At 38.8% G+C, this 23,052-nt stretch overlaps 2 protein-coding genes across 17 annotated transcripts in view; one reads left to right on the top strand and one right to left on the bottom strand.

Moving 5' to 3' along the window:
* Positions 1-23,052, top strand: part of SEC24C (SEC24 homolog C, COPII coat complex component) — a 202,411-nt gene that overhangs the window by 14,789 nt on the left and 164,570 nt on the right. The window lies entirely within an intron of this gene.
* USP54 (ubiquitin specific peptidase 54) overlaps positions 1-23,052 on the bottom strand; it is a 96,260-nt gene that overhangs the window by 6,348 nt on the left and 66,860 nt on the right. For 7 of the 14 annotated variants that reach the window (XM_072339588.1, XM_072339589.1, XM_072339592.1 and 4 more), the window contains 11 exons: positions 22,204-22,353; positions 20,553-20,721; positions 17,328-17,498; positions 13,099-13,230; positions 12,473-12,853; positions 10,853-11,083; positions 9,788-9,931; positions 8,583-8,756; positions 5,175-5,294; positions 3,752-3,944; positions 143-1,590 (listed from right to left, as the gene is read on the bottom strand). In XM_072339588.1, the coding sequence (XP_072195689.1) occupies positions 143-1,590; positions 3,752-3,944; positions 5,175-5,294; positions 8,583-8,756; positions 9,788-9,931; positions 10,853-11,083; positions 12,473-12,853; positions 13,099-13,230; positions 17,328-17,498; positions 20,553-20,721; positions 22,204-22,353 (3,313 nt within the window). Of the gene's footprint in view, positions 1-142; positions 1,591-3,751; positions 3,945-5,174; positions 5,295-8,582; positions 8,757-9,787; positions 9,932-10,851; positions 11,084-12,472; positions 12,854-13,098; positions 13,231-17,327; positions 17,499-20,552; positions 20,722-22,203; positions 22,354-23,052 lie in introns of those variants that run through there. The other 7 variants (XM_072339590.1, XM_072339591.1, XR_011903979.1 and 4 more) reach the window with 6 other exon arrangements.

The raw sequence follows: 23,052 nt of genomic DNA, 5'->3' as shown, positions 1-23,052 counted from the left end.
AGTTAAAATGCTTTCAGAGTCCTCAACCTGAATATTTACTTAAGTTTACACACATTTAACTAAACTGTCTGAAAAACATCCCCTCACCTGTAATGGAACATGGTGGTAGGTCAATCAAGAAAAACAACTGCAGTATTCTTACCTGAATGGTCAAATGGATACCTAGCACTGTCCTGTCTTCCCAAGAAAGGTCTAGTGGCCTGAGATGCCTGCAGACTAGTCTGATAGAGGGATTCCAGTTCTGAGAGCTCCTGTTCTGTGTCTTGATTCCACTGTGGATGCAGATGTACTGGGATCCTGCTCAAGTCATCTCCAACTGCTCTCTGATCAGAAAGGGATGGACTTCTGCCAGGTACAGGAAGCCATTCAGTATTCTTATTATCCTTCTGAGAACTGTAATACCTAGTAACATTATCCACCCAGCGGTTCACAGGCATAGAGGCAACCATGCTACCAGTAGCTCCATCATCCACCTGTTTCATTCCTCCATCATGACAGTGCCTTTCCAGGTAGGGTGCAGGGTCTACTATATTCTGTCCACCTCTTCTACACAGCTCTTCACTGATAGAACAAATACTCTTAGAAGCAACCTGCTTACCCTCCAGAGAAATTACCCCATCCCTAACATCCACAGTTGAGTGTGATTTTTCAGAAGACTGGGTTTTGTTCTCTTGGTTTTGATGGATTAGCTGTCTGTAATCAGAGGGTGAAGGGTTGATGGAAGATTTTTGTATTTGTTTTGGAGACGTCTCATCCTGACATACTGCAGAAATCCAGCCTCTTTCATGAGTACCTTTCCTCTGGGAGACTGCATGCATTTTCTGAAACTGCTCTGCCAAGGAGCGAACGTGTCCCTTCGTACTAAAAACCTCAGATTTGCAACCTTCTGCTATACTGTATTCATCCTGTGAGGGTAATAAAATCTCATGACTGTTTTCTCTGGAGTATTTATTTGTTTTCTGTAAAGGATCCAGGGAGCACTGCTGTGAAGGGGGTGAAGCTGCAGGGGACATTTCATGATAGCTCCCTAAATGATCAATGCTGGGTCGCACTGGAGAGCTTGAAAGTTTGGAACAAGGACTGTGCTGGTTGTCCTTTTCGGGAGATGCTGCTTGTGGTGGATGTGGACAGGGAAACAGGGTAGGTAAAGACCCAGAGTTTACTGTGTTAGTCTTGGATTTGTACTGAGGTGTGAGAATGGGTGCTATGCTATGAACCTCTTCTAAGTTGCTGCTACTGCAGCATTCCCTATATTCTTTTGGCCCTGTGGCTGTAGTGTCAGTAAATTCCACACTATGGTGGGCATCGTTCTCAGTTCTTGCAGACCTCTCTGCCAACCCTTGCCTATAGGGAAAAGAGGGAACTTGGTCATGAAAATCAGAAGAAGCAGACTGGAATTTTGGAGAGATCCTGTTGGCTGGATTGCTTTCAGGAGGGGGCAGGGAGGAAGACTCTGGATATAATGATGAGTGCAATTCATGGCAGGAAGCAGGTGGGTGGAAGAAAGAACTGGACCCAAATTCCACTTCCTTGTTGGGTTCCAGTGGTACCTCCTGGCTCAGCAGTACTTGGAACGGGCCAGTCTGTTCACTAAAACACACAGAAGGGCAAATGATTAGCAGCAGTCATTGCTTATGCTTATCCCTAGGGTGCAGAACTTACCCTATGCTACATATCCCTTAATACACTTCTCTTTCTTTGCCAACTGAATCGTGATGGAAGACTTTGTATTAAAATTCAGTAGATAAAGAAACGATAATCCTTTGCTTCTAAGTATGTCTAACTGATCTGCTGAAACCATTTCACATTTTGATGAGTACTGTAGTAAAGTTATGTTTTATGGAATCTTTCCCAGCATTCTTACACAGCACCCTATGTACTTTAGCCAATAGACTGGGAGTGCAGTAGGAGTAACTGTGTAAGAATAGTAAAAACAGCATTTACATAAAATAAGCAATTGTTTCCAATGTTAATATTAGATTTTTTTTTTATAGAACAAACTCAGACAAGTTCATGATCTGTAAACAACCTGATGGTATTTCCATAAGGTCCTCTCTACCAAGGCAATTCATGTAGAACAACATGACAAATGGAAAGAACAGGTCATAATCTCTATCAAATTGTACTCTCAATGTTAAAACACTTACTCAAGTTAAATAAATAACCATTATTTTTCAATTATATATAGTCTAGCTATACTTCTAAATAAAATATTGATATATAGGAAGATACAAATTAATGCAATTATGTTTTTGGATTATACATGCCCTTCATGCTTTTCTGCATTTAGTCTGGTATTTTAATTTTAATATGCAGATGTAATAAAAAGTTCCAAGTTCATGTGATTGTGAGGAAACAACAAGCTACTAGCAGCTAACAGAGAACCTGGGGAAACTAACATTGTTGATCAGCTTTCTCCTTGAGATGTACAGAAGTTATCATGTGTAGTTAATGTATGTAGCAGAATGAACTAATCTGTGAGTAACTGCAAGCCTTGCACTATCTACATTATCTACATCAAAGCAAGAACACAAGACACTGGCTATCAATACATTCTTTCCATTAGCTGCGATATTTAGTTCAATAAAACTTTTGGAAAAGCAATGTTCTTTTCACGAAGCAACAGTACATTCAGCATTAACAAAATTAATTCAGAAAGTTTCATTTTTATTTTATTTTTTTTTCATTTTCTTAGAATCTACCAAAATGAGCAATTGGGGCTCTCTATTTCTAGTCCAAGAGGACACAATGGACCATGACTAACAAAAAGATCATCCCTCGTTACATATAATTCAACTACTGCAGGAAAAGCACATGATGAGCTATAGCCTACTAGTTATGCAGATTCACTGAGTGTTAGTATATAGCTCTATTTTAAAAAAGGAAAAGATTCTCATCTGAGATTTCATCTACATTCCTAATAATAAAGCATGTTAGAAAAGAAAAAGGAAATAAAAGTAACAGTACAAGAAACACCCTAGAAATTGGATAGGGATGGTCTTGTGCTAGGAGGGAATGGTATGGGAAGAAAGAAGGATCAAGCTGCATGCTAAAGAGGGTGGGAAGAAGGGATCGGTTACAGCAGAGAGTTAATTATGCTAGAGTTGAAGTCTGTATATGGAAGAAAGAATCATGAAGAGTCTGCTAAGCCAGTCCGCAGGAAGCTGGGAAGCATAGAAAGGAAATGAAGAATGACAGAGCACCAGGGAGAGTAGTCAAGGTGACAGGATAAGGATCTGGATCCAAGAGCTGTACTAGAGCACCATTAGGTAAATGGACTAGAAAGAAAAGAATAATGTACCTGACACTTTCTCAGAGTACAGTTGGTTGCTGTTTCTAATATAAAAGCAGTTATAGCAAGACTTTTATCATAGTATTTTACTGTTCTGAGTCCTGAAACTGCTCCCAATGGCAAACAGCTGCACATTACATCTTAATGTTCCTTCTCACCACATTACTACTGTATTCTTTCTTACTATGCATAAAATGCCAGTGCTGCCAGGCACTGACTCCACTTCTGTCACAGACTGCATTTTGAACACGTGCACAGTGAACTACTGAGAAGGGAAAGAGGAAAAAAAAAAAGTAGCTGACCCTCTTAAAATATAATTTAGCCTAAACAAGAAAGAAATAAGGAGAAACACTGTAGGATTGGACTGTCCAGAGTAATATATATAATTTTCTATTTCTTTCCAGACTGTACTGCTCAGATGCAGCTCAGATCTGGGTCTAGGTGATAGACTTGGACTACCTTGTAGACTGGGACACGGTGCCGCCCTGCGGTGGGTGGCAAGTTGGTGACGGCAGCGGCTGCGATGGCTGTTGGTGCTGCATGCGATCCTGGAGGCTCCGGGCTTTTCGGATACTGATTTGAAGCTTCTTATCGACTAGGGCTCTGCTGTGAGTGCTAGAGTTGGCATCATGCATGGCAAGTCTTAGTTTAGCTAAAATGCAAAAGAAAACATAGCAGAAAAACAAACAGAAAAAAGGAATAAAATTGAAAAAGAAAAAAATAAAATAAAAATGCAGCAAGAACATAAAACATGGACCATGCAAATATTGCCACAAAAAGATCACAAGGATGCTACTGTTTCCATTAATGCACATTCAGCTTAGCCAGGCGTCCAAACAAGTTAACTGAAACTAAAACAAAATTAAGTAAAATTAATAACTGTTTGAGTATGTTTTAGCCCAACTTCTCATCCCCTTCATACAGGCTCATTCCAGTCCTATCACACTGCCGCTTCATTCCTCTGTTCTCCTGCTGTATAAGCAATGCTTAGGACTCCCATTACTTAGAAGGTGGCAATCTTGACCACGGCAGGGTGGTTGGAACTAGATGATCTTTAAGGTCCCCTCCAGCCTAAGCCGTTCTATGATTCTGTGCAAGGACACCCAGCTGGATTCTGAAATAGAGCACGTACCTTGGTGCAATGGAAGCTAACTGCTTTCACAATAGCTGTATGTTGCACGCTACTCTGCAGTTCACAAGAGCCAATTCCTAAACACAAATGCAAAGGGACTACCTACCCTGTCTGCGGCCATTCTATACAGACAGAGAGGAGCATGGGGTGAGACAGCCAGCCAGTCACAATGGAAAAAGACCAAAAAATAAAAATAAAATGAAATCACATAGCACACATTCTCAAGTGTCACAATGCATTTAAGCGCTTCAATGTCCTAATGCTTTTTCTTTCTGAGAAGCAGGTACAGCACAGCTGCTTTTTTTTTTTTTTAAGATTAATTCAAAGGACTTAGGAGTAGGCTATCCTTTTCCTCCCTATTCTACATCCTCTATAAAGAACAGCCATTTGTACTTTGGCTTGAGGACTGGGAAAAAACTGTTAAATGAAGGTCAAGTGGCAGAAGAAGTTACCATGCTGGTGCTTGCTGAAATGCAACATTTAGCACCAAAAGACACATCAGTATCCCAGTGCTGGAGAAAACAAAAGAACAGATGCAAACATGAAAATATGGAGATGAAGATAGGGCTAAAACCCCACAAACAGAATGCTTGACAAAAGAAAAGATTCTGTTACCCATCACATTCCTAAGGACCAGCTGGATCCCTGTATTATTACCTGACCACGTAGCATGATCAAATGTTTCAGACTTTCTTATGATATTAGCAAACTGTCAAAAGCGCAATAGCTGAAGCGGTTAGAATTACTTACATATAGCTTCGTTACAGAGAGCCAAAGCTGAAGCACAATCCCCCTTCTGCTCCTGATTCAGCGACTCTTCAAAGATTGAGTCTGCCTCCTGCATGGACTTCTCAAAGCCATCACTCCTCCCTGCAATGGGCAGCACCCTTCATTGTGGTTTCATTCTTTGCAAAACCCCTGTTTACAGTCATCCCATTTGTGACTGATACACTGTTCCATACAGAGCCACTGGCAGTAGATCTCTCCCGGACTGTTTGCATAGCTGTGCATATCTCAAAACCATCTATTGTAACATCTAGACTATTCTTAAGCAGGAATATAACTTGGGAATCCTGATAGACTTTACACACACACAATGAAACAACGTGCAGGAGACTTTTTCCTCAGTCTTGGTTTACTTGAGAGAGTTGTACAGGTTTAATACTTTATTTTCAAGTCCAGCTTAGTAAGAGGGACGATGTGGACATGTCACAGAGCTAATTTAGACAATTTCTAAAAGGTAGGAATTAGCTTGAATTTAATTCTAAATTTATCCCAAAATAAATTAGTAAAACATAGCAGACCAGGGCTTTTCTTGCACTTGATTATCATAAGTCCCCTGTCAGAAATCATCTGTTTCTTCTTCAGATATCCTGTTAGTTCCACATAAAATGTCTTCAACTGGATATTAGAAAGAACTTCTTTACAGAAAAAGTGGTTAGGTACTGGAATGGGCTCCCCAGGGAGGTGGTTGAATCGCCATCCCTGGATGTATTTAAGAGCCGTTTGGATGTGGTACTCAGGGATATGATTTAGCAGAGGTTTGTTGTTGGTTTTTTTTTTGTTTTTTTTTTTTTTGTTGTTGTTTTGTTTTTGTTTTTTTGTTTTGATTTTTCTTAGAGATAGGCTACTGGTTAGGCTGCGGTTGGACTTGATGATCTTCAAGGTCTTTTCCAACCTGGATAATTCTATGATTCTATGATTCTACTGAGATGTCCATAAAACAATACTTAGACTTGAGCGCAAGTGTATATTACTGCAAAAATAGTTCTGTGACTGCACTGAGTGTGTACTCTCAGCTACTGAAAGAGACACAGAGAATATGAAAGCCCAATTGTCTTGCAGCTTCAGGAGAAAAAAACAGGGAAAAAGTATAAACGAAAGGGACAACAGCCAAGAATTTTTTTTACAGTAGTTTAGAAAACAGCATAGGAAGATAAAAATAGAAATAATTCTTGGACACAAATGGCAAATAAGAAACACTGAAGAAACATCCAGTTTTGAGAGGAGAGAATGCCCAAACAAGCTAGTGTCATCTATTAAACATTAATGCAAGTTACAAACTGAAAAGTTCATGCTCAAGTGAGGCAGGGCAAAATAATATTCAACTGTTTCATTGGGAGGTGGGTTGATTTTCTGTAACGTCTTCACTATAACAGAGAATCTAAAGAGTATCTTTCTTGGCCAACAGAAATTTACACCTTCTCAACTCCCATAACATATACTATGGTCTGACCTGTTCTCCGGCAGCACTGTGCACAAATGGAGAAACATAAACCCATTAAGAACTCATGAAAAGTAATTACTGCAGAGAGAAGTGAGATTTGTTAGAGCAGTGAGTTAATCAAGCAGCACATTCAGTTTCAAAATCAAGGCTACTGAGGCTCATAAGCAAGGCCAGCATACTGAAGTTAGCTTTCTTTCATGAGTTTAGCAATTTACTAGAGGGAAAATGAGTCACAAGTGTTCTGAAGTTCTGTGTATAAGCAAATGTTTCAGGCAACCTCGCAGTCTGCTAATGTTAAGCTATTACATCTCTGGGATGGGGAAAGGCTTAGCGGGAACAAATTAAAATTTTCCTTCTCAGGTCAAAGGCTGTAACTCAAATATTGTACTGAAGTCTTTTTAGATAAAGAAATATCCTAGTTTCATTTCTTCTTACCAGTGAAAAGCTAAGCGAGTCTTGCTTCTACCAACACAACAGAAGGACAAAGAAGGCCAATGTGTTGGAAAACCGCTAATTTCCTTAACCAGGAAAAGACAGTATCCTTGTGCTCAAGAACAGAGGCTCACTTCTCAATTTTTACCTCATTAGCACTTTACAAAAATAAACCCAAATGCTAATAAAAAAAAAAATCTGTCTACTTTGGTACAGAAGTTGTAAACTGGTTACCTGCAGGTCATAGTGGGACCATAAAGAATTATCAAGTAGCTCACTAACACCAAGAAATTTTAAAAAGTACATTCAGATTGTCAGTCATCCTCATGAAGTTCGTATTATCCAGTCACCAAAGGTTTAGTTGGCATAGCTGTAGGCTGCAGAGTACCAGCTGTGCTGCATCCAGAGCTTGCATTGCTGTGGGGCATCCCCTCTCAATCCTTCACCTCTGTTCTGCAGCACACAAACACCTCATCTCCTCTGCTACAAGAGGTTTGAGTGAACAGTATAAGGGTCCCAGGAGGTCTGGCAACACAGAAGTGCCTGGGAGGCCACAGCACCTCAGTGAGTCTGCCATGCATGAATTTAGGAGACCAAATCCCACACGTTTCACCACATTTCTTGGCTCTGTGCTGACCTCCAGGAACCCACAGTTAAGCATTCTACCAAGTTTCTCTCAACTGTGTCAACCAACCTTCTCTTTGATTCTTCTTACCGGCTAATGGAGATTAAGAATAAAACAATTGGTGAATCCTGTCACCAATCTCCCTCTGTTACAGTCACTTCCTTCCTATTAAATCTCCTTTTCTGCCACCACTTCTTAATAGAAAGGTAAGGAGTCTAGGAACAGATATACTAAGACTGAATATTTGGCTTTTTCAATTTTTTTCTCTCCAATTCTTGTTCTTTAGGAAAGATATGTGATATATATATATATGTATTTTTTTAAAATTTATATATGTATATATATATGTATTTTTAAATGGGTACATTTAAGCTCGCCCCACTCCTTGTTGTCACCCCTGTGCTGCAGCTGCACAGCTGACCAGGGAGAGAGAATATGAAGTATAAAGGCAAGAACAGACAGAATTGCTTAGGTCAGTGATGCTACAAGAAAGAAGAACAAAGAAAATAACAATTTAAGTGGACAAGCTATGCTGCAGGTGGATCTGAGGTATCTGAAAGGTGCTTATTCCAAAATACTGGTAGAAGCCTTAAAGCTAAATCTAGATACCAGTACACATAAAATAGAAAGGTGCAATTATAAGCATTTCTGCATTAGAAACTTTTACTTTGTTGTCACATTGAAGAAATAATATGGTCAAAATCCCAATCAGTTTTCTGTATGCAGTAAGTCTGAAACTGAGTGTTCCACTATGTGAAGACAGAAAATTGCAATGTGGGAGTGGAGGATGGGAAGAGAGTAGGAAAGTAAGCTCTAAACATCAAAAAGCTTCAGCACCAAAATCTCGCAAAATATACTGCATTCAAAAAGTTACCCTGATTCTGTAGCTCATCTAGATCCATGAACCTGCTGGGACGGGGATTAAAGCCCATCGCTGCCTCCATTTCCTTTTCTCTTTTCCTGCGTAGTTCTTGTTCATGTGCTCTTCTTGCCACTTCCTCTTGCAGTTCATCCAGTTCGCTCTTCAAAGGGGCAAACATCTCCCCACCTTCCAAACAAAAATTTTTTTTATAGTAAGATCACTAACAGTATCCATTAAAAGACAAAGTAATGTTACTGGACAATAAAATTGCCATTAGAAGACAGCATACTGACCAAAGACCACAGAATTTCAGACCACAAATTCTGTTTTGTTCAATTTTACTTTTAATGGTTGCCCAAGCCATTTGGTTTCCAAATTGTCTTCTGTGTCATTGGCTCTGATAAAAGCATTGCAGTATTAGTCCACAATCCCCTGTAGCACAGCCCTTCCCTCAATTCAGTGACATAAGAAACAGCACATGAAACAGAAAAATCTGAAAAGAGAATTGTAAGTTGCTGCTGAAATCCTGAGACTTCTTATTGTGCTTGGAACTGTAACCAACATTATGCCAATGTAGCCAGATGAAAATGGAAGGAAAAAAGGCTTATGTATATGCACGTACGAGTCAAAACAGCAGAAATTAGTCTTCAGTCTCACTTCAACTTTGACCTGTATATAGAAACTACCTTCCCTAATTACTTTATTCCAGAAAATGTCTAGGTAAGGGGAAGGATTTCCTCAGAAGGATAATTGGAATGCTTATCTGCAAAAAAGCTCAGCTTTAGTCCAAGTACCCTGTAAATGCCTAATCACATTTGTGACAGTTTTGAACATGGTATATACTATTATAAGCTTCTTTTCAGGAATTATCAGTCCCATAAGTTATCTTCAGTTATGCTTGGGAAGACATTTTCAACTAATAGCAGAATACTGAATTATGGGAAAGAAAAGGAAAAATAGCTCTACTTCATCAGTCAAATCAGTCTTCGTTGAAAATGACAGAAGAACAACATGATCAAAAAGAACATTGCAAATAAGTTTTTTGCCATTTCATATGGTAAACCAAAGTTACTACTTGTTAACTGTGTTGTTATATTCTTCTGTGTTTCAATTCCTTTTTTCATAACTGCACTGTAAAGATAAACATCCAGAAAGCAAAAGACAACTCCAATAAACTTTAACTCACAGAACCGCTACTACTGAGAAGTTTATCTTACCATTTCCAAAGGCGCGTGGGCTGTTTGCCCAGCTCCCATTTGATGAAGTAGGCTCCACTTCCAGTATGCTGCTACTGTGAGACTTTGGGATGCTACGCCAGGCAGGAACCAATCCACCTGTTCGTCTCATATGAATGTCCCTCCAAAAAGAGTAATTACATTTCACAATATAATTAAACTCTTCAGGAAAAGTTACATCTACATTTTCTATTGTCACAAAAATATTTACTTGCAGTTTAATTTATAGTCCCAAGGGAAAAAAGAAAAGCATACCACAGAAAAATATTTGGAGAAACAGATGAAGAGAAAGCAAATAAGCAGGAGGAGTAGCTATTACATTTGCATACAAACACTGCAAATGTTTTTCAAGACTTCAGTCAATCTCTCCAACCGACAATCATGGGTTGCCCTAGGTTGAAAAGGACCTCAAAGATCACCCAGTTTCAACCCCCTGCTATGTGCAGGGTTGCCAACCACCAGACCAGGCTGCCCAGAGCCACATCCAGCCTGGCCTTGAATGCCTCCAGGGATGGGCATCCATAACCTCCTTGGGCAACCTGTTACAGTGTGTTACCAGCCTCTAAGTTCCTAATCTTCCAAGATTAGGTTGCAAGACTATCAACTATCAAGACTATTTCTGATTTTGTACACAGATTTTATGAAACAATGATTTATCTGAAAGAAAAAAGACCAGTCCTAAATTCAAAGGACATGTTAAGCTTGATATTTGAGATTTTAAATTGTAGACTAAGGGCATGACTATTTCAGATGCATAATTTCAACATTACATTTCTCATTCATTTTCCTTTTCATTACTCATCATCAGCATTAAGTTATCAATATACTGACAAGAAAAGTGATCAATCTCACTCAAATTTGTATTTCCTTTCTATTTCTCCCTGCCACAAGGAACTTGTCTTATAAGCTACGATCGTTGTTTTGTGTTGTTGGCTTGGTTTCATGGGGCTTTGGCTTGTTCTGTTTTTAATGTTCTACAGTATTACATAACAGAGCAAAAAAGAAACAAAGACTTCACTCCAAAAATGATGTTTGTTAAAATTTACCTGTGGGTGCTTGAACTTTCAGACAAGGGCATGTCCAGACTAACTGGGCTGCTGCTGTTGCGTTCACTGCTTTCGTATCCAGACTCCATCCTCTGTATTAGATGCGGATGTTGATCCATCACATGCTGGGTACCACGGCTTGGCACAGGACGCTTGTATCTGACATTTGACTGGCTTGACCTTGTTTCTTGAACAGTACGTTCCTTGACCTCATTCTCCATAAGCTCTTTACCTGTTGAGATAAAAGAGAATAACCTAGTAGAAAATGTGCATCTTCAGAGCAGCAAATCTACATATTTTTGCTCCTCAATTATCTCAATTATGCTTATACCAGAAGCACTGTCTTTAAGATAATTTCGAATTAGAAATAGAAAACTGAAAAAAACCAATACTTTTACAGCATTTCTGTTAATGTTAAGCAGCACTCTTCAGCAAATTTGGTTTTGAATCTCTTCCATTTAATATATTAACATATTCTCCCAAAGTAACAATCCAATCTGGAAAGAAAATCCCTTTCTCCCCCTAACAGTTTGTATTCGCAAAAATCATTTAACATTATACCCAACTGTGCCTTTAGAAATTCCAGTTTATATTGCACTGTCATATTAACTTCAGATGCTACACGTTGATTTTCCAGTATGTTCTCACTTGCCCCTTTTCTTCCTTTTTCTTTTTACATTTTTCCTTTTTTCCCCCTGGCTTTTTCTATTCCTGAAGCTGTGTTCTCTTCTGTCGTTATCTTCCCTCTATACATTTATGCTGCTCAACTCCTTTAAACCTTTAGTTCCTTTCAGTAGGTGACACTGTCCCTGCCTCTCAAGACTCAAAAATTTCTGCAAGTGTCCTAGTTAACCACCACTCCACAGCCAGTCAAACAAATCTCTTCCTTCTTATCTACACACATTCCAAAGCAGCAGTTCCAGTAGCACACCAACAAAAAGAAAGAAACTGGTAAGCACCTGCTCTTCACAGCATTACTGTTTCAGGAATATCCACCTCCTGAGGTAGAAATAAAGTGACTGTGCTACATTCATTTCCAAATTAGGGGAAGGGAAGCAGGGGGATGGGGCAACAGGAATAAAAGACAGGAAGTAGATCACAACAGATTCCTTCACCTTCAAAAAACAGAAAAACCAAGGACAAAGTCTCTATATTCAGTTTGCACAGCTGCTGTATAAATCATCATAAACAAGTGCTGATAAATCATCAGCAGCTGCTCTTATCCTCACGACAGAAGCTCAGCACTACTGCGTGAAGTACTTGTTACACCATAGTTTAAGCCATCATGCAAAAATAACCAAAAGAAGAACCCTGACCAATAAAAAAGGCCACCCCAAGCGATGAACTCCTAAATACTTAGCTGTCTAGTATCAAGTCCATTTAAGCAGTACAGACAGTAAAGTTTCCCTCATTACTTTCTAAGATGTAAAATTTAACATATGGAAAACAAACAAGTATCACACATACAATATTGACAAAGAAAATTCAAAGACATGAGTCGCTACCAGCCTATATGCCACATTAAAAATTTCACTTTACAATTTTACCTAAACGAAACTGAATAACAGAATATTATAAATTCCACACACTTCAACATAAATCTTTCTTCTCAACTTCTTACCTGCCTCTTCAGAGAAAGGACTAAGTTGAGTGTATCCACAATGCTTCCTCTTGTCTTTACTGAAGATGCTGTCTATATTTAGAGACTCTCTCTTGGGTCTCCAGCTTGGCCGGTACCTGCTAGATGAACTGGATTTAGACTCACTACTGGTACTCTCAACTTCCCAGTCTCTAGAGTGCACAGAGAGGCTTTTTGAGGGCCGCGTTTCTGCCTGATCCATGTGACTGCCTCTATGAGGGGAATTTTGGTTGGTTTGAGAAATTTGCTGTGGTCTGTTGTGGATCATATTGCTCACTGTCTCCTTAAATTCCCTTAGTCTGCTGGTGCTGCTGGATGGTTTGGGGGCAGCTCTGGGGGCTTGTTTCTCCTTCAAGGTTTCTCCTGTAGTTCATAAAAGAGAGAGCAAAATCCACAAAAATAACTTCAGATTAAGCTAGCAGCCCTACTCAAAGCATTTTCATGCTGGTTTTGAAAAAGTAAAATAGAAGAAAAAAAATAACAAAAGCAAAAGACAAGGACAAAATTCAGGCAAGGAGAGAAATGTACATATGCAGTGAGGATCTAAAAAAAAAAAAAATAACATCAGAAAGAGACACTGATATTTTCAATAAAATAGCAATTCTTGCCTTCACTGTGGTATCCTGATGACTGAGTCTCATCCCCTTTTCGCCGAGACCGGCTAGAACTCCTCTTGCGGTCTGCCAGAGAGCCCTTTTTGGAAATATGCCTCTGATTACACTCACTGTCAGTCAGGTGCCCTGAAAGGACAGAAGAACACAGCTGAGACGGCGAGCCTTCAGATTGAGTGCTCTGTGTCCTGAGAACAGTAGGGCTCTTCTGCTCCTTAGGAGCTACAGACTCTCCAATGCTAACTGTCAGGTTTGGTTAAGCTCTTCCATCCACAAGTCTCTGGTTTTGTCTTGGAGAAGGGGAGTCTGGTTTGTTTGTTTTGTTTTAAGGTTATAAGTGCTACATTCCCTCCAATGACTCTAATAATGAGAGATCATCCAAAAGGAGAACAGCTGACTGTATTTTATCGTACTATACTCTAAGGATACCACTTCCTTGCTGTCTGAACACTTGCTCAGTTTGCATAGCAATGAACAAAAAACTAAGGACAGATTGCTTGCCGTTATTCTGTTGAATGAAGGCTTAAATGCATGAGCAAGTCAACATCTAAGAAAAAATTACTGCACATCATCAGCATCTCTACACTGATTCTATATCTGCACTTTCTTTGCCTGTAGCAAAGGTAATTTGAGTTAGTTTAGGCTACAAGGAAGGAGCCTCAGTACGCTCTCAAGGGCTAAGCCATCTAAATCATATCTGCCACAAGCTAAGAACATACACACATCAGCAGCATGGATCAGCTGACACACAACAACATCCCTTAACTACAACTCACATGTCCTAGCATTTTCTCTTGCACATGATATATTCCCAGACAAAATGTGATTAAGAGTATATGACAGTTAATTACGTGTTTTCTGTATTACCATTTATCCCGGTTCTCACACACTCACAGTCCTAAGCCTTCAAGCACAAACACACGCATGGCTTTACTCACGTGAGTAGTCCCAAGCAGAGATGCAGGATAAGAAGGGAATTTATGAATAAGCTACAAAGACTTTTCTAGCCTTAACATCAACAAATTTCACCTTGTACAGGATGACAACAATGGAAAATCTCTACTACTTAACAGTGGATGAACAGCCCCCAGATTATTTAATCAGCTGTTCTGAGCCTGGTCCTTTTCTAGAAATTAACATCAAAATCAACAACACTTAAAGTAGATTTTACAAGTAAAATCATACTTTTAAACAGTTGAAAAAGTAATACACTTCAACTACAATTGTTACAAAGGTGCTACAATGTATGAGTGGGAAGGAATCCAAACAACAAAAAGCAAGCTACACAAAACTCGTGTTTCTATTCAATTGCAAACTGTATAGTGATTTTGTAACTAAATTCTTTAGAAACAAACAAAGTAAAGGAAAGAACTAAGGGAATAAAAGAGAAACATTGGCAGTGAAGACTGAAGACCAACAGCATTTAGGTGACTGAGCATGAATCAGTCAGTTCTTTGGGAGAAAACATTTACCACCACAGCACGGACTGCTGTATATCTTCTAGGGACTGAAAGAACAAGTAGCATCTTACACCTTGTAGCGGTTTCTCTCAAGATAAAAGAGGATTATGTTTCACTTCAGAGTGCACAACTTCTCTAGTGAACATTTTTTCCCTTACAGCTCTTTCAGCTTACTTAGTAAGAATGGTTAGTTAGCACTCTTTGTGCACTGCAACGAAGACTAGTTAGCTAGCTTAGTGTCTGTTTGTTTAGACTATAAAAGAGCATAATTCAGCCTTGTAAAAATGAAGGCTGCTAGCAGTGCATAAATATTTTCTCCTCCTTTCATAAACTGCAAGTTTTGTCATAATGCTGTTGAATGTTTAACAGACAGGAGATTTCAAGAATCACGAGCCTGCAACACACACATTACATTGTCACTCCTTGTACCCTCTGGAACAAAGACTAAAACCAGTGTAATGCATCAATAGAGGAACTAACAGTTCCAGAAATACAATTTGAAACTTCACACTCATTTCATTTACTTCACTAAAATAAAAAGCCAGGATTTCTGAGTGCTCAGCTGCACACGTAAAGGGTGTGCCTTGCTGAAGCCTTGCTGAATGTGTTCCTAGGTGTCTCATCCTCCATGTGTAGGATGGGTCCAACGGCTTCATAAACAGCAGGATTAAAAAAAAATTAAAAAAAATTTAAAAAAGTTTTATTGGGGTTTTTTCCATTTTTTTTTCTTTTCTTTTTCTCCTTTTTGGCAGGAAATGGGGGGCAGAATATGTTAAGAGAAAAAGAATGAAATCAAACAGATTAAAACAGAACATCCGCTACTCCCTCCCACGGAAATCTCAGTTGCATGAACAGGGCAGCCAGAATACGCACATTTTTCTCAGCAGCACAGGTTGGCAGGAGCAAGAGAGGGCTCATGCAGCCACCCTTCATGCTTTCATCCTGAAGAACCCAGGTACCTGAGGTCTTATGACCCAATGGTGATCCTTCCCAGAAGGGCGATGTGGGATAGGGTCCAGAAAATACTGGGCTGAAGTAGTGGGGTAAATGGCCATTAAATGTAGAATCCTGCTCTTGCCCAGAACGATTCAATAGCAGCAACAGTTGACAGGTCAATGTGGATGGCTTCTTTATAGCCCCACGGATCACCCTTTGATGACTGAACAGTTGCATAAGTTGGCAGACTGGCTTTTTGGAAAGGTTTCAGGAAGGCAAAAATAACAGGGGAAAACATCCAGACAGGTGACTAGCTAAGGGGATATATTGACTGTAACTAAAGCAGAATCAGGGAAGATGAGGATGACTGAAATTAGGTGGTGAGAAATGGTCTAGAACTGAAGGGAATAACATAGGACAGAATCAGTGGGAGAAGAAAGAAAAAGAAGAGGAGAGCATCACTAAAAAATGACAGAACAAAAAGGTTATATATTGAATTTAATCTGCTTACATGGTGGCAACCCTCCTACTTCCCTCCCCTATTTTATAAAATCTTTACAAAGAATAATCTAATACAATACACTTTCTGCTACCTTTGCAGACCATACAAATAATATTGCACCAGCTTTTTTATTTTTGGCTTTTCAGTAATCTTTGGATCAACATAAATTTTGTTTCCTCAACACTCTCCAATTCTGCTCCAACTTTCCCTTCTTTCTCACACTCTACTGTGGACCATTACCAGAACTTTCATTGCTAAGTATTTGTTAATAGAAGTACCTTCAAGCTATCCTAAAACCACAAATTAGAGTTACTTGGAACTCTGCTAAGATTAAAAAAGAAAGTCTTGAAGAAAAATTTCTTGAGACATTTTTTTCAAGTTGTAATATGAAACACTTGCACCATAGATTGTTTCAAATGAGCCAAAGATGTCTAAGTGTCACAAGATGTGACAGCAACTACTTCACAACCAGAACGATGCAGCGGTGTGTTAGCTATTGAACCTGTTGTAACCAACAGTTATTCCTCTTAGGAAGTCTTTGAAAGAGTAATAAAGTAACTGCAAATGGACTTAGTAGCTCATATTTCTGATGCTCAAGAAGTCTGTCCTTAACTCATGCTCTGCTTTTTCAGAAGTGAAGTTAGTACTACATGCAGAAACAGGCTGACTGAGATCACTGGCCATGAGTAATATAGACCTAAGCTTGCAGACTTTCAGTTCATTTCTTTTCCACAAGAGAGTCTTCAGGCAGGCTCTTCAGCTGCCTGAAGGAATATGAAGACAGACTCTCTTCCAACTATACGCTCTCACTTGTCTCCATAGCTCAGGCAGGAAATCATCTTATGCTCCTCCCTGGTGCAGTAAATACTGCCAACACACACGTACACAGGAAGTCCTCGGTACTCAAGTATGGGAGATTCCTGGTGAGAGAAATACCTTTCCCAGACAGCTGCAACTCCTGAAACAAACTGCCCATAGATGAGTAAATAGTACGCACATCACTTACCAAACTGTACAGTGGAAGCGCACAACAGACTTCAAGTTCCACAATTTTACAAAACAAAGAGAGCAGGTACGTAGTGGATAACAGAAATAGTGTGTGTAAATCTTTGCCTGGCTAGATAAAAGTCTACAAAAGCCAGCCATACATTTAAAATTATGCAAATCTTTGGGATTACAATGGTTAACTGCAGATCAAAACCATATGAGATAGTAAAAATTGTTCACTGGTCCATTACGGGTTGCATAGAGAGAGATTCTTCACTAGGCTCCACTGTAGTCATCACATTTAACAACAATGATTACTGTGATATGAATTTATCTGCTACCTGTGTCCCTGCTGCTTTGAGAAGCTGCATCATTGTCCACGTTGTAGATGACCGTTCCCTGTGAGTCAGAAGAGAAGTGACTGACCACAGACTCATGGTGTGCCTGTTTATAAGGATAGCTGTCTGTAGAGGAATCTGTTCTGGTATCACTTGAGATGGAAGGTTCTCTCCCTAGAAAAGAAAGTACTGTCAAATTTCACTGTCTTGGGGCTTGTTAAAGAGTCAAGTGAGGCTAAAAAAAAAAAAAAAAGAACACAAGAAGAGAGGAAACTACCCAAGTTATCTCAAAAAGCTGAGGACCAAACATATACACACAGATCCCAGAAGACTCAATCTTACAGAAAACGCCCTTTTCTGTAACAAGATGGAAAGGGTGTCGTATGACCTTAAAAATCTTTATTTCTATTCTCTCTGATTACTCTGAGTTTTTCCAATCTATTTCTTATGCAAAATTAAACTATATCTTTTGGACTGCTAAATACAGGTAGTACAACACTGAAATACTTTATTAAGTTTCAGGTTTGTCAAGTGTAATTTAAGTATGAAATACACTGACTCCGGGGAAGTCAAAGTTGAGAAGAAAATTAGTCAAGTACAAAACATTAATAAAGACAACAAGAACATAACAAGTTATAATAATTAGCACACTTTATCTATTATGAATCAAAAGTCTAATAAACTTTATACTAAGACTGTATCTCCACAGGTCTCTCTGAAAGTAATGCCTCTCATTTATTTCAGTAGAAACTACAACAGATACAAATAGTACATCAATACTAAACTTGGCCTGAGGGTTCTTTATATTTTGGTGAGAGAAAGTCCTGTAGCTGTTGTCCTACTTAAGGAAAAATAATAAAAAATAATAAAAAAAGCTCTCACAGTCACAAGCTTCTCCCTAACTCCTTACTAGTTAAAAAATCTTATTCATCTAAAGAAATAACAAATGCAGCCATCCCAGGAGGTAACAGCCACAGAAAGAAAGGTGAATGTAGGAAAAAGGAATTGCACTGTGGAGCTGAGAACTAGAGTACAATCTGTAAACTGAAGTCTCCACACAACAGAAAAATCATAGAATCACTAAATTCTCAGAGCTGAAAGAGGGACATATAGTCCAACTCCCCTGCAATGAACAGGGTCACCACAGCTAAATCAGGTTGCCCAGGGCCTGATCCAGCCTCACCTTGAAAGTCTCTGTGAACAGGGCATCAACCACATCTCTGGGCAACCTGTTCCAGTGCCTCACCACTCTCACCAAAGAAGACTTTTTTCTTATACCTAACCTAGATCTACCCTCCATGAGCTTTGAGCCATTTCCCCTTGTTCTATTATCACAGACCCTGCTAAAGAGCCTGTCCCCTTCAGTCCTGTAGCTCCCCTTTAGATGCTGAAAGGCTGAAATCAGGACACCTCACAGCCTTCTCTTCTCCAGTCTGAACAGCTCTCTCAGTCTTTCCTCATAGGAGAGGTGCTCCTTTCTGTGGATCATTTTTGTGACCCTTCTTGGGACACACTCCAACAGGTCTACGCTTCTCCTGTATGGAGGAGTCCACAACTGGATGCAGTACTCCAGGTGAAATCTCAACAGCACAGAGCAGAGGGGACAGGATCACCTCCCTCTCCCTGCTGGCCACACTTCTTCTGATTCAAAATCCAAAACATTAAGATGAACATTAAGATTACTGTTGAAGTGAGAACATCCTTTCCACTGAAACCATAATGCTGAAATACCCCTGGAGCTGAGTAAAGGAAAAAGTAGATAATTTTCTTTTATATAGAAGATTCCATGGGATGTTGGAGTCCTTACTTCATTCTTTTCCACTTCCTACAAATACGAAAATGCAATCTGATTTTCCTCGGCTCAGTATACCAATGTTTTTTACTAAGATCTACAGGATCATTAACAACTCCAAAATGTAAAACACCATTCACAGAATCACTGAGATATTTTAAGAAGAGTTGGAGATTTGTTTCATTACTACAGACCGTCAATATATAACTAGGGAGACAGCAGATGTTCTCTATTGATTCACTGGTTAGGAAGCTAGCTACTGTCCATGAAAGCTATAAAACACTCTTAGAATTACGATGTAAAAATAGGCTAAAAACCCAGGAAAAGCTGTATTTCTGGTTTTGGCTTTGTTTTGTTATTCTTGACAACATATAAACCCATCTCTACTATAAGATATTCTCTGCAACCATCCAAAAAAACAAACTATTTTTTTTTGCTAAGCCATTATTGTATAAACTTAAACCCTGTTTCTAGTCTTCACCTTGTCTGGATTGCAATTGCACATCTCTCTCAGAATCAGCTCATAAATCACACTATTGTAGGTTGAGGTCTTACTTTAACAGCTAAAATCATACAGAAATTAAGCAACCCAGCAGTCCATCACACCACTAACAATATGTAGAGCAGATCAAGTTATCACCTCTGAAGCAACTTATATAGACACACCTTTCTAGTTCAATGGACTGCTTACAGTACACAGAATTTAGGAAGTAGAAATGCATTACCAACAACTGCAGTGTTAAGTCTTACATACCCACAGTTGTAGATTTTTTTTATAATTTTTTTTTTTTTTAAATGAAGAAAGGAATCAAGGAATCAAGTAAACATCATCTATGTGCATAAGCCTTTGCCAATCCCTTTTCCTTCAGTCTCCCACAAATCAGTTTGTATCTCATATATTACTTTATAAAAGGCAAGTCAAAAGTTGATAACTGCACTGATTCATTCCCTCTCTTCCTACTATCCCCAGTATTTCTTCTCCTTTCCCCATTCCCAAAAAGGATGCATTTGTGATGTTTCCTTAATGTTTCCTTTCCCTAACTTCCCTCCCAAGATTAATTCTGCAGCTTCCTTTGATTTTTGAGTTCAGGCATCTCAGCTATCTTTCCTTTCCTGTTAGAACTACTGATGGATTTGTGAACTCAGCCCATGAATTCATCAGTTATTGTTCCTCTCTACAGCCACTTCACAACAGGCCCTTCAGTTCTTTTTTTCCATCTGTATTCCAACTTTTATGCTTAAAAGATTGCTATCCAAAGAACTGAACTGAAAGAGAGGTTTGAAGGTAAAATACTGTAAATCCTCCTCAGAATTCTAGATGAGCTTTGAAAAGTAACAAAGACAAAATGCTAACAGCAACACGCTCAAAACAAAATAAAAACTTTCCACACACAACACTACAGCAAAAAGGAATAAACATGCAGTCCAATGTTTACCTGAATCTTCACTATCATAGCAGGTCCTACTATATTGCTGCAAATCCACCTGAGGGGGCAAGTCTTGTGTAGATACTGGAGTTCCCCTTGGATCAGCATACAGCAGCAGTAAAGGTTGATAATGACCCTTAATACATTTTGTCACAACATCTTTCCACTTTGGACCAATCTGAATTAACAAAAAAAAAATATTAAAAATAAAAAATTAAGACAACTTTGTCATAATTTTCTACAGTAAGGATTCTTTCTCCACCCCCTTGACTTTTTTACTGACATTCTTTAACTCCTTCCACACCCAGTACTGAAGAAGACACCTCAAGACTGCTAGTCACAAGTTGAAAAATACTTCAAAAAAAAGAATATTACTTCTAAAATCTAACTGCAAAACTGGCATTTCTGTTCCTCTGATACTTGGCTTATTTGAGAAAAAAACTATCACTTGCAGCACCAGCTGGTCAAAAACAGATTTGGAACACAGTGAAACCAGCTCAGCTAAAACCAAGATACTCACCACTTAATGACTAAACAATTAAAATTTTTGCTACAAGTACAACTACAAAAATAATCCTTCCCTTTCAGAGGGTTTGGTTTCTTTGTTGCTACTGGGTGGTTTTGTTTTGCTTTAATAAAAAGCTGTTAATCCTTTCAAACATTCAAACTTTGCATCAGTCAAAACAAAAGACCAGTAAACAAAGCTCTTTAATCCTTCTGCCACCATAAACAAAATTAACAGTAAAATAAAAAAGAATTACATCTCGAGAGTGACAGCAAATTTAAGTCAACATTAACCACTTTGGAGCGTGAACCTCTTCTGCGGCTAAAAACTCCACAAGCATTTTGAAAGATGAGGTAATTATCATCATATCATCTCATCTCAGAAATATTCCTCATATACAAATACAGACCTCACTAAATACATTGAACATCTTCTCTACAAAAAACCCAGCCTGCTCCATACACAGTTAATTCAACTAAAGCAGCGCAATACCTATCATTGGCAGTTTTGCTGCAGACAAATGTGACTGAGAACAAATGGAAGGATCAGTTTTCCCTTTGAGACTGTGCTTGGCATGACTACAGGAGAAAATTTTCCTCTCTCATGTCTGAGTCTCCACGACAAGAAGGAATAAAGGGAAAGTGGTGTGAAATAGAGTAAAACAAACTAATGGGGTGAGTAACGCTATGCCAAGATCCAAGCACTAGCATATGGAATGTCAAGGACTTCATGCTTGGTGAAAATAAAAGAAAGGAACAAACAAGTGGAAAATGTGCTGTTGGCAACTACTGGGGAAGAGTGGCATCTAGAGAGTTCAATAAGTAACCCCAAAAGCCCAGACTAAACAACAGTGTTACTCCTCAGCAAGGAAAAGAGAAGCATGTTAGCCTTGTGCACAAACAATAGGGTTTCAAACAACATGAAAGCAAGAACAGCAGCCAACACAACAAAACCAAGAATGAATAGGGTGCTTCTGAGATTTCTGGTACGCTTTTCCAAGAACGCTTTACTTTACTCATGAAAAGGTGCAAAGCTACGGCTTTTGAGTGGGAAAATAGATTAAATTTCTCAAAATCTTTGAAGAACAGTAAGGATTTGCACACAAGTAGACAGCAAATTTAAAAGAGACTGTTTTTCTCAACATTATTTTCTTACCTCTTTGACGTGAGCATCATCAAAGTACATCCATTTACGAATTTTAGTTTGGAAGAAGAAAGTAGAGTAATGTTTTCCATAGTAACAAATCATTCCCACCAAATACAGCTCTGAGTGTTTTGCTCTGTCATCAGTTACTCTGAAGAAGAGCTTCAAGAAGGGAGATAAGTTAAAGTCAATAAATCAACAATGTAACATGGCATTTTACATACTGCCTTCTGTTTGAAGGCCATAAGGTACTATATATAGAAGCATCAGTTGTTTTTACTACAAGAGACAGAGAAAATAAGACAACAAAGAATGAAGTAATTAACCATGATTCAAGCAAAAACAGAGACACAGACCAGGAACAGACTATCAACTGAGCAAGTGCTCAAGAATCAAGTCAGTCTTGGAGACTCTAAAAATCAATAAAAGCAAAACTGTGTACTGAAAGAAATTACCCACGTATTCTCTGTGTTATGCTTGCTGGTTCTATGAAATGCTATTTAAATCTGTTATTTCCTCTTTACTTTGTAGAAAAGATGCAGCTCTGACACTAAACAGCTGGCATTTATCTTTGACTTGAGCAGATTTCAATTTAAGATAATATCGTGTAAAAGATGAAATGAACATATTAGCAGGTCACAAGAACTTGTCCCACACAAAAATCTGTTCTCCGATATCAAATGACCATGTTCTATTTAAAAACATACTGCAGTCATTCTTAGTGCATTTAGTGTTTTACTGTGCAAGTACCGCAATGAGTACAACCATATTTCCATTAACTTGCTCTGATTTTAAGTATCCTAATGTAGTATCTCAGTGCTACAGTAGGGCATAGCTACAATTCAGTTTATAAACAATTTA

Source organism: Excalfactoria chinensis, chromosome 6 (genome assembly GCF_039878825.1).
Source record: "Excalfactoria chinensis isolate bCotChi1 chromosome 6, bCotChi1.hap2, whole genome shotgun sequence".
Lineage (NCBI taxonomy): Eukaryota > Metazoa > Chordata > Aves > Galliformes > Phasianidae > Excalfactoria > Excalfactoria chinensis.
Note: the sequence above shows the minus strand (reverse complement) of the source record. Positions and strands in the feature narration are given on the sequence as shown.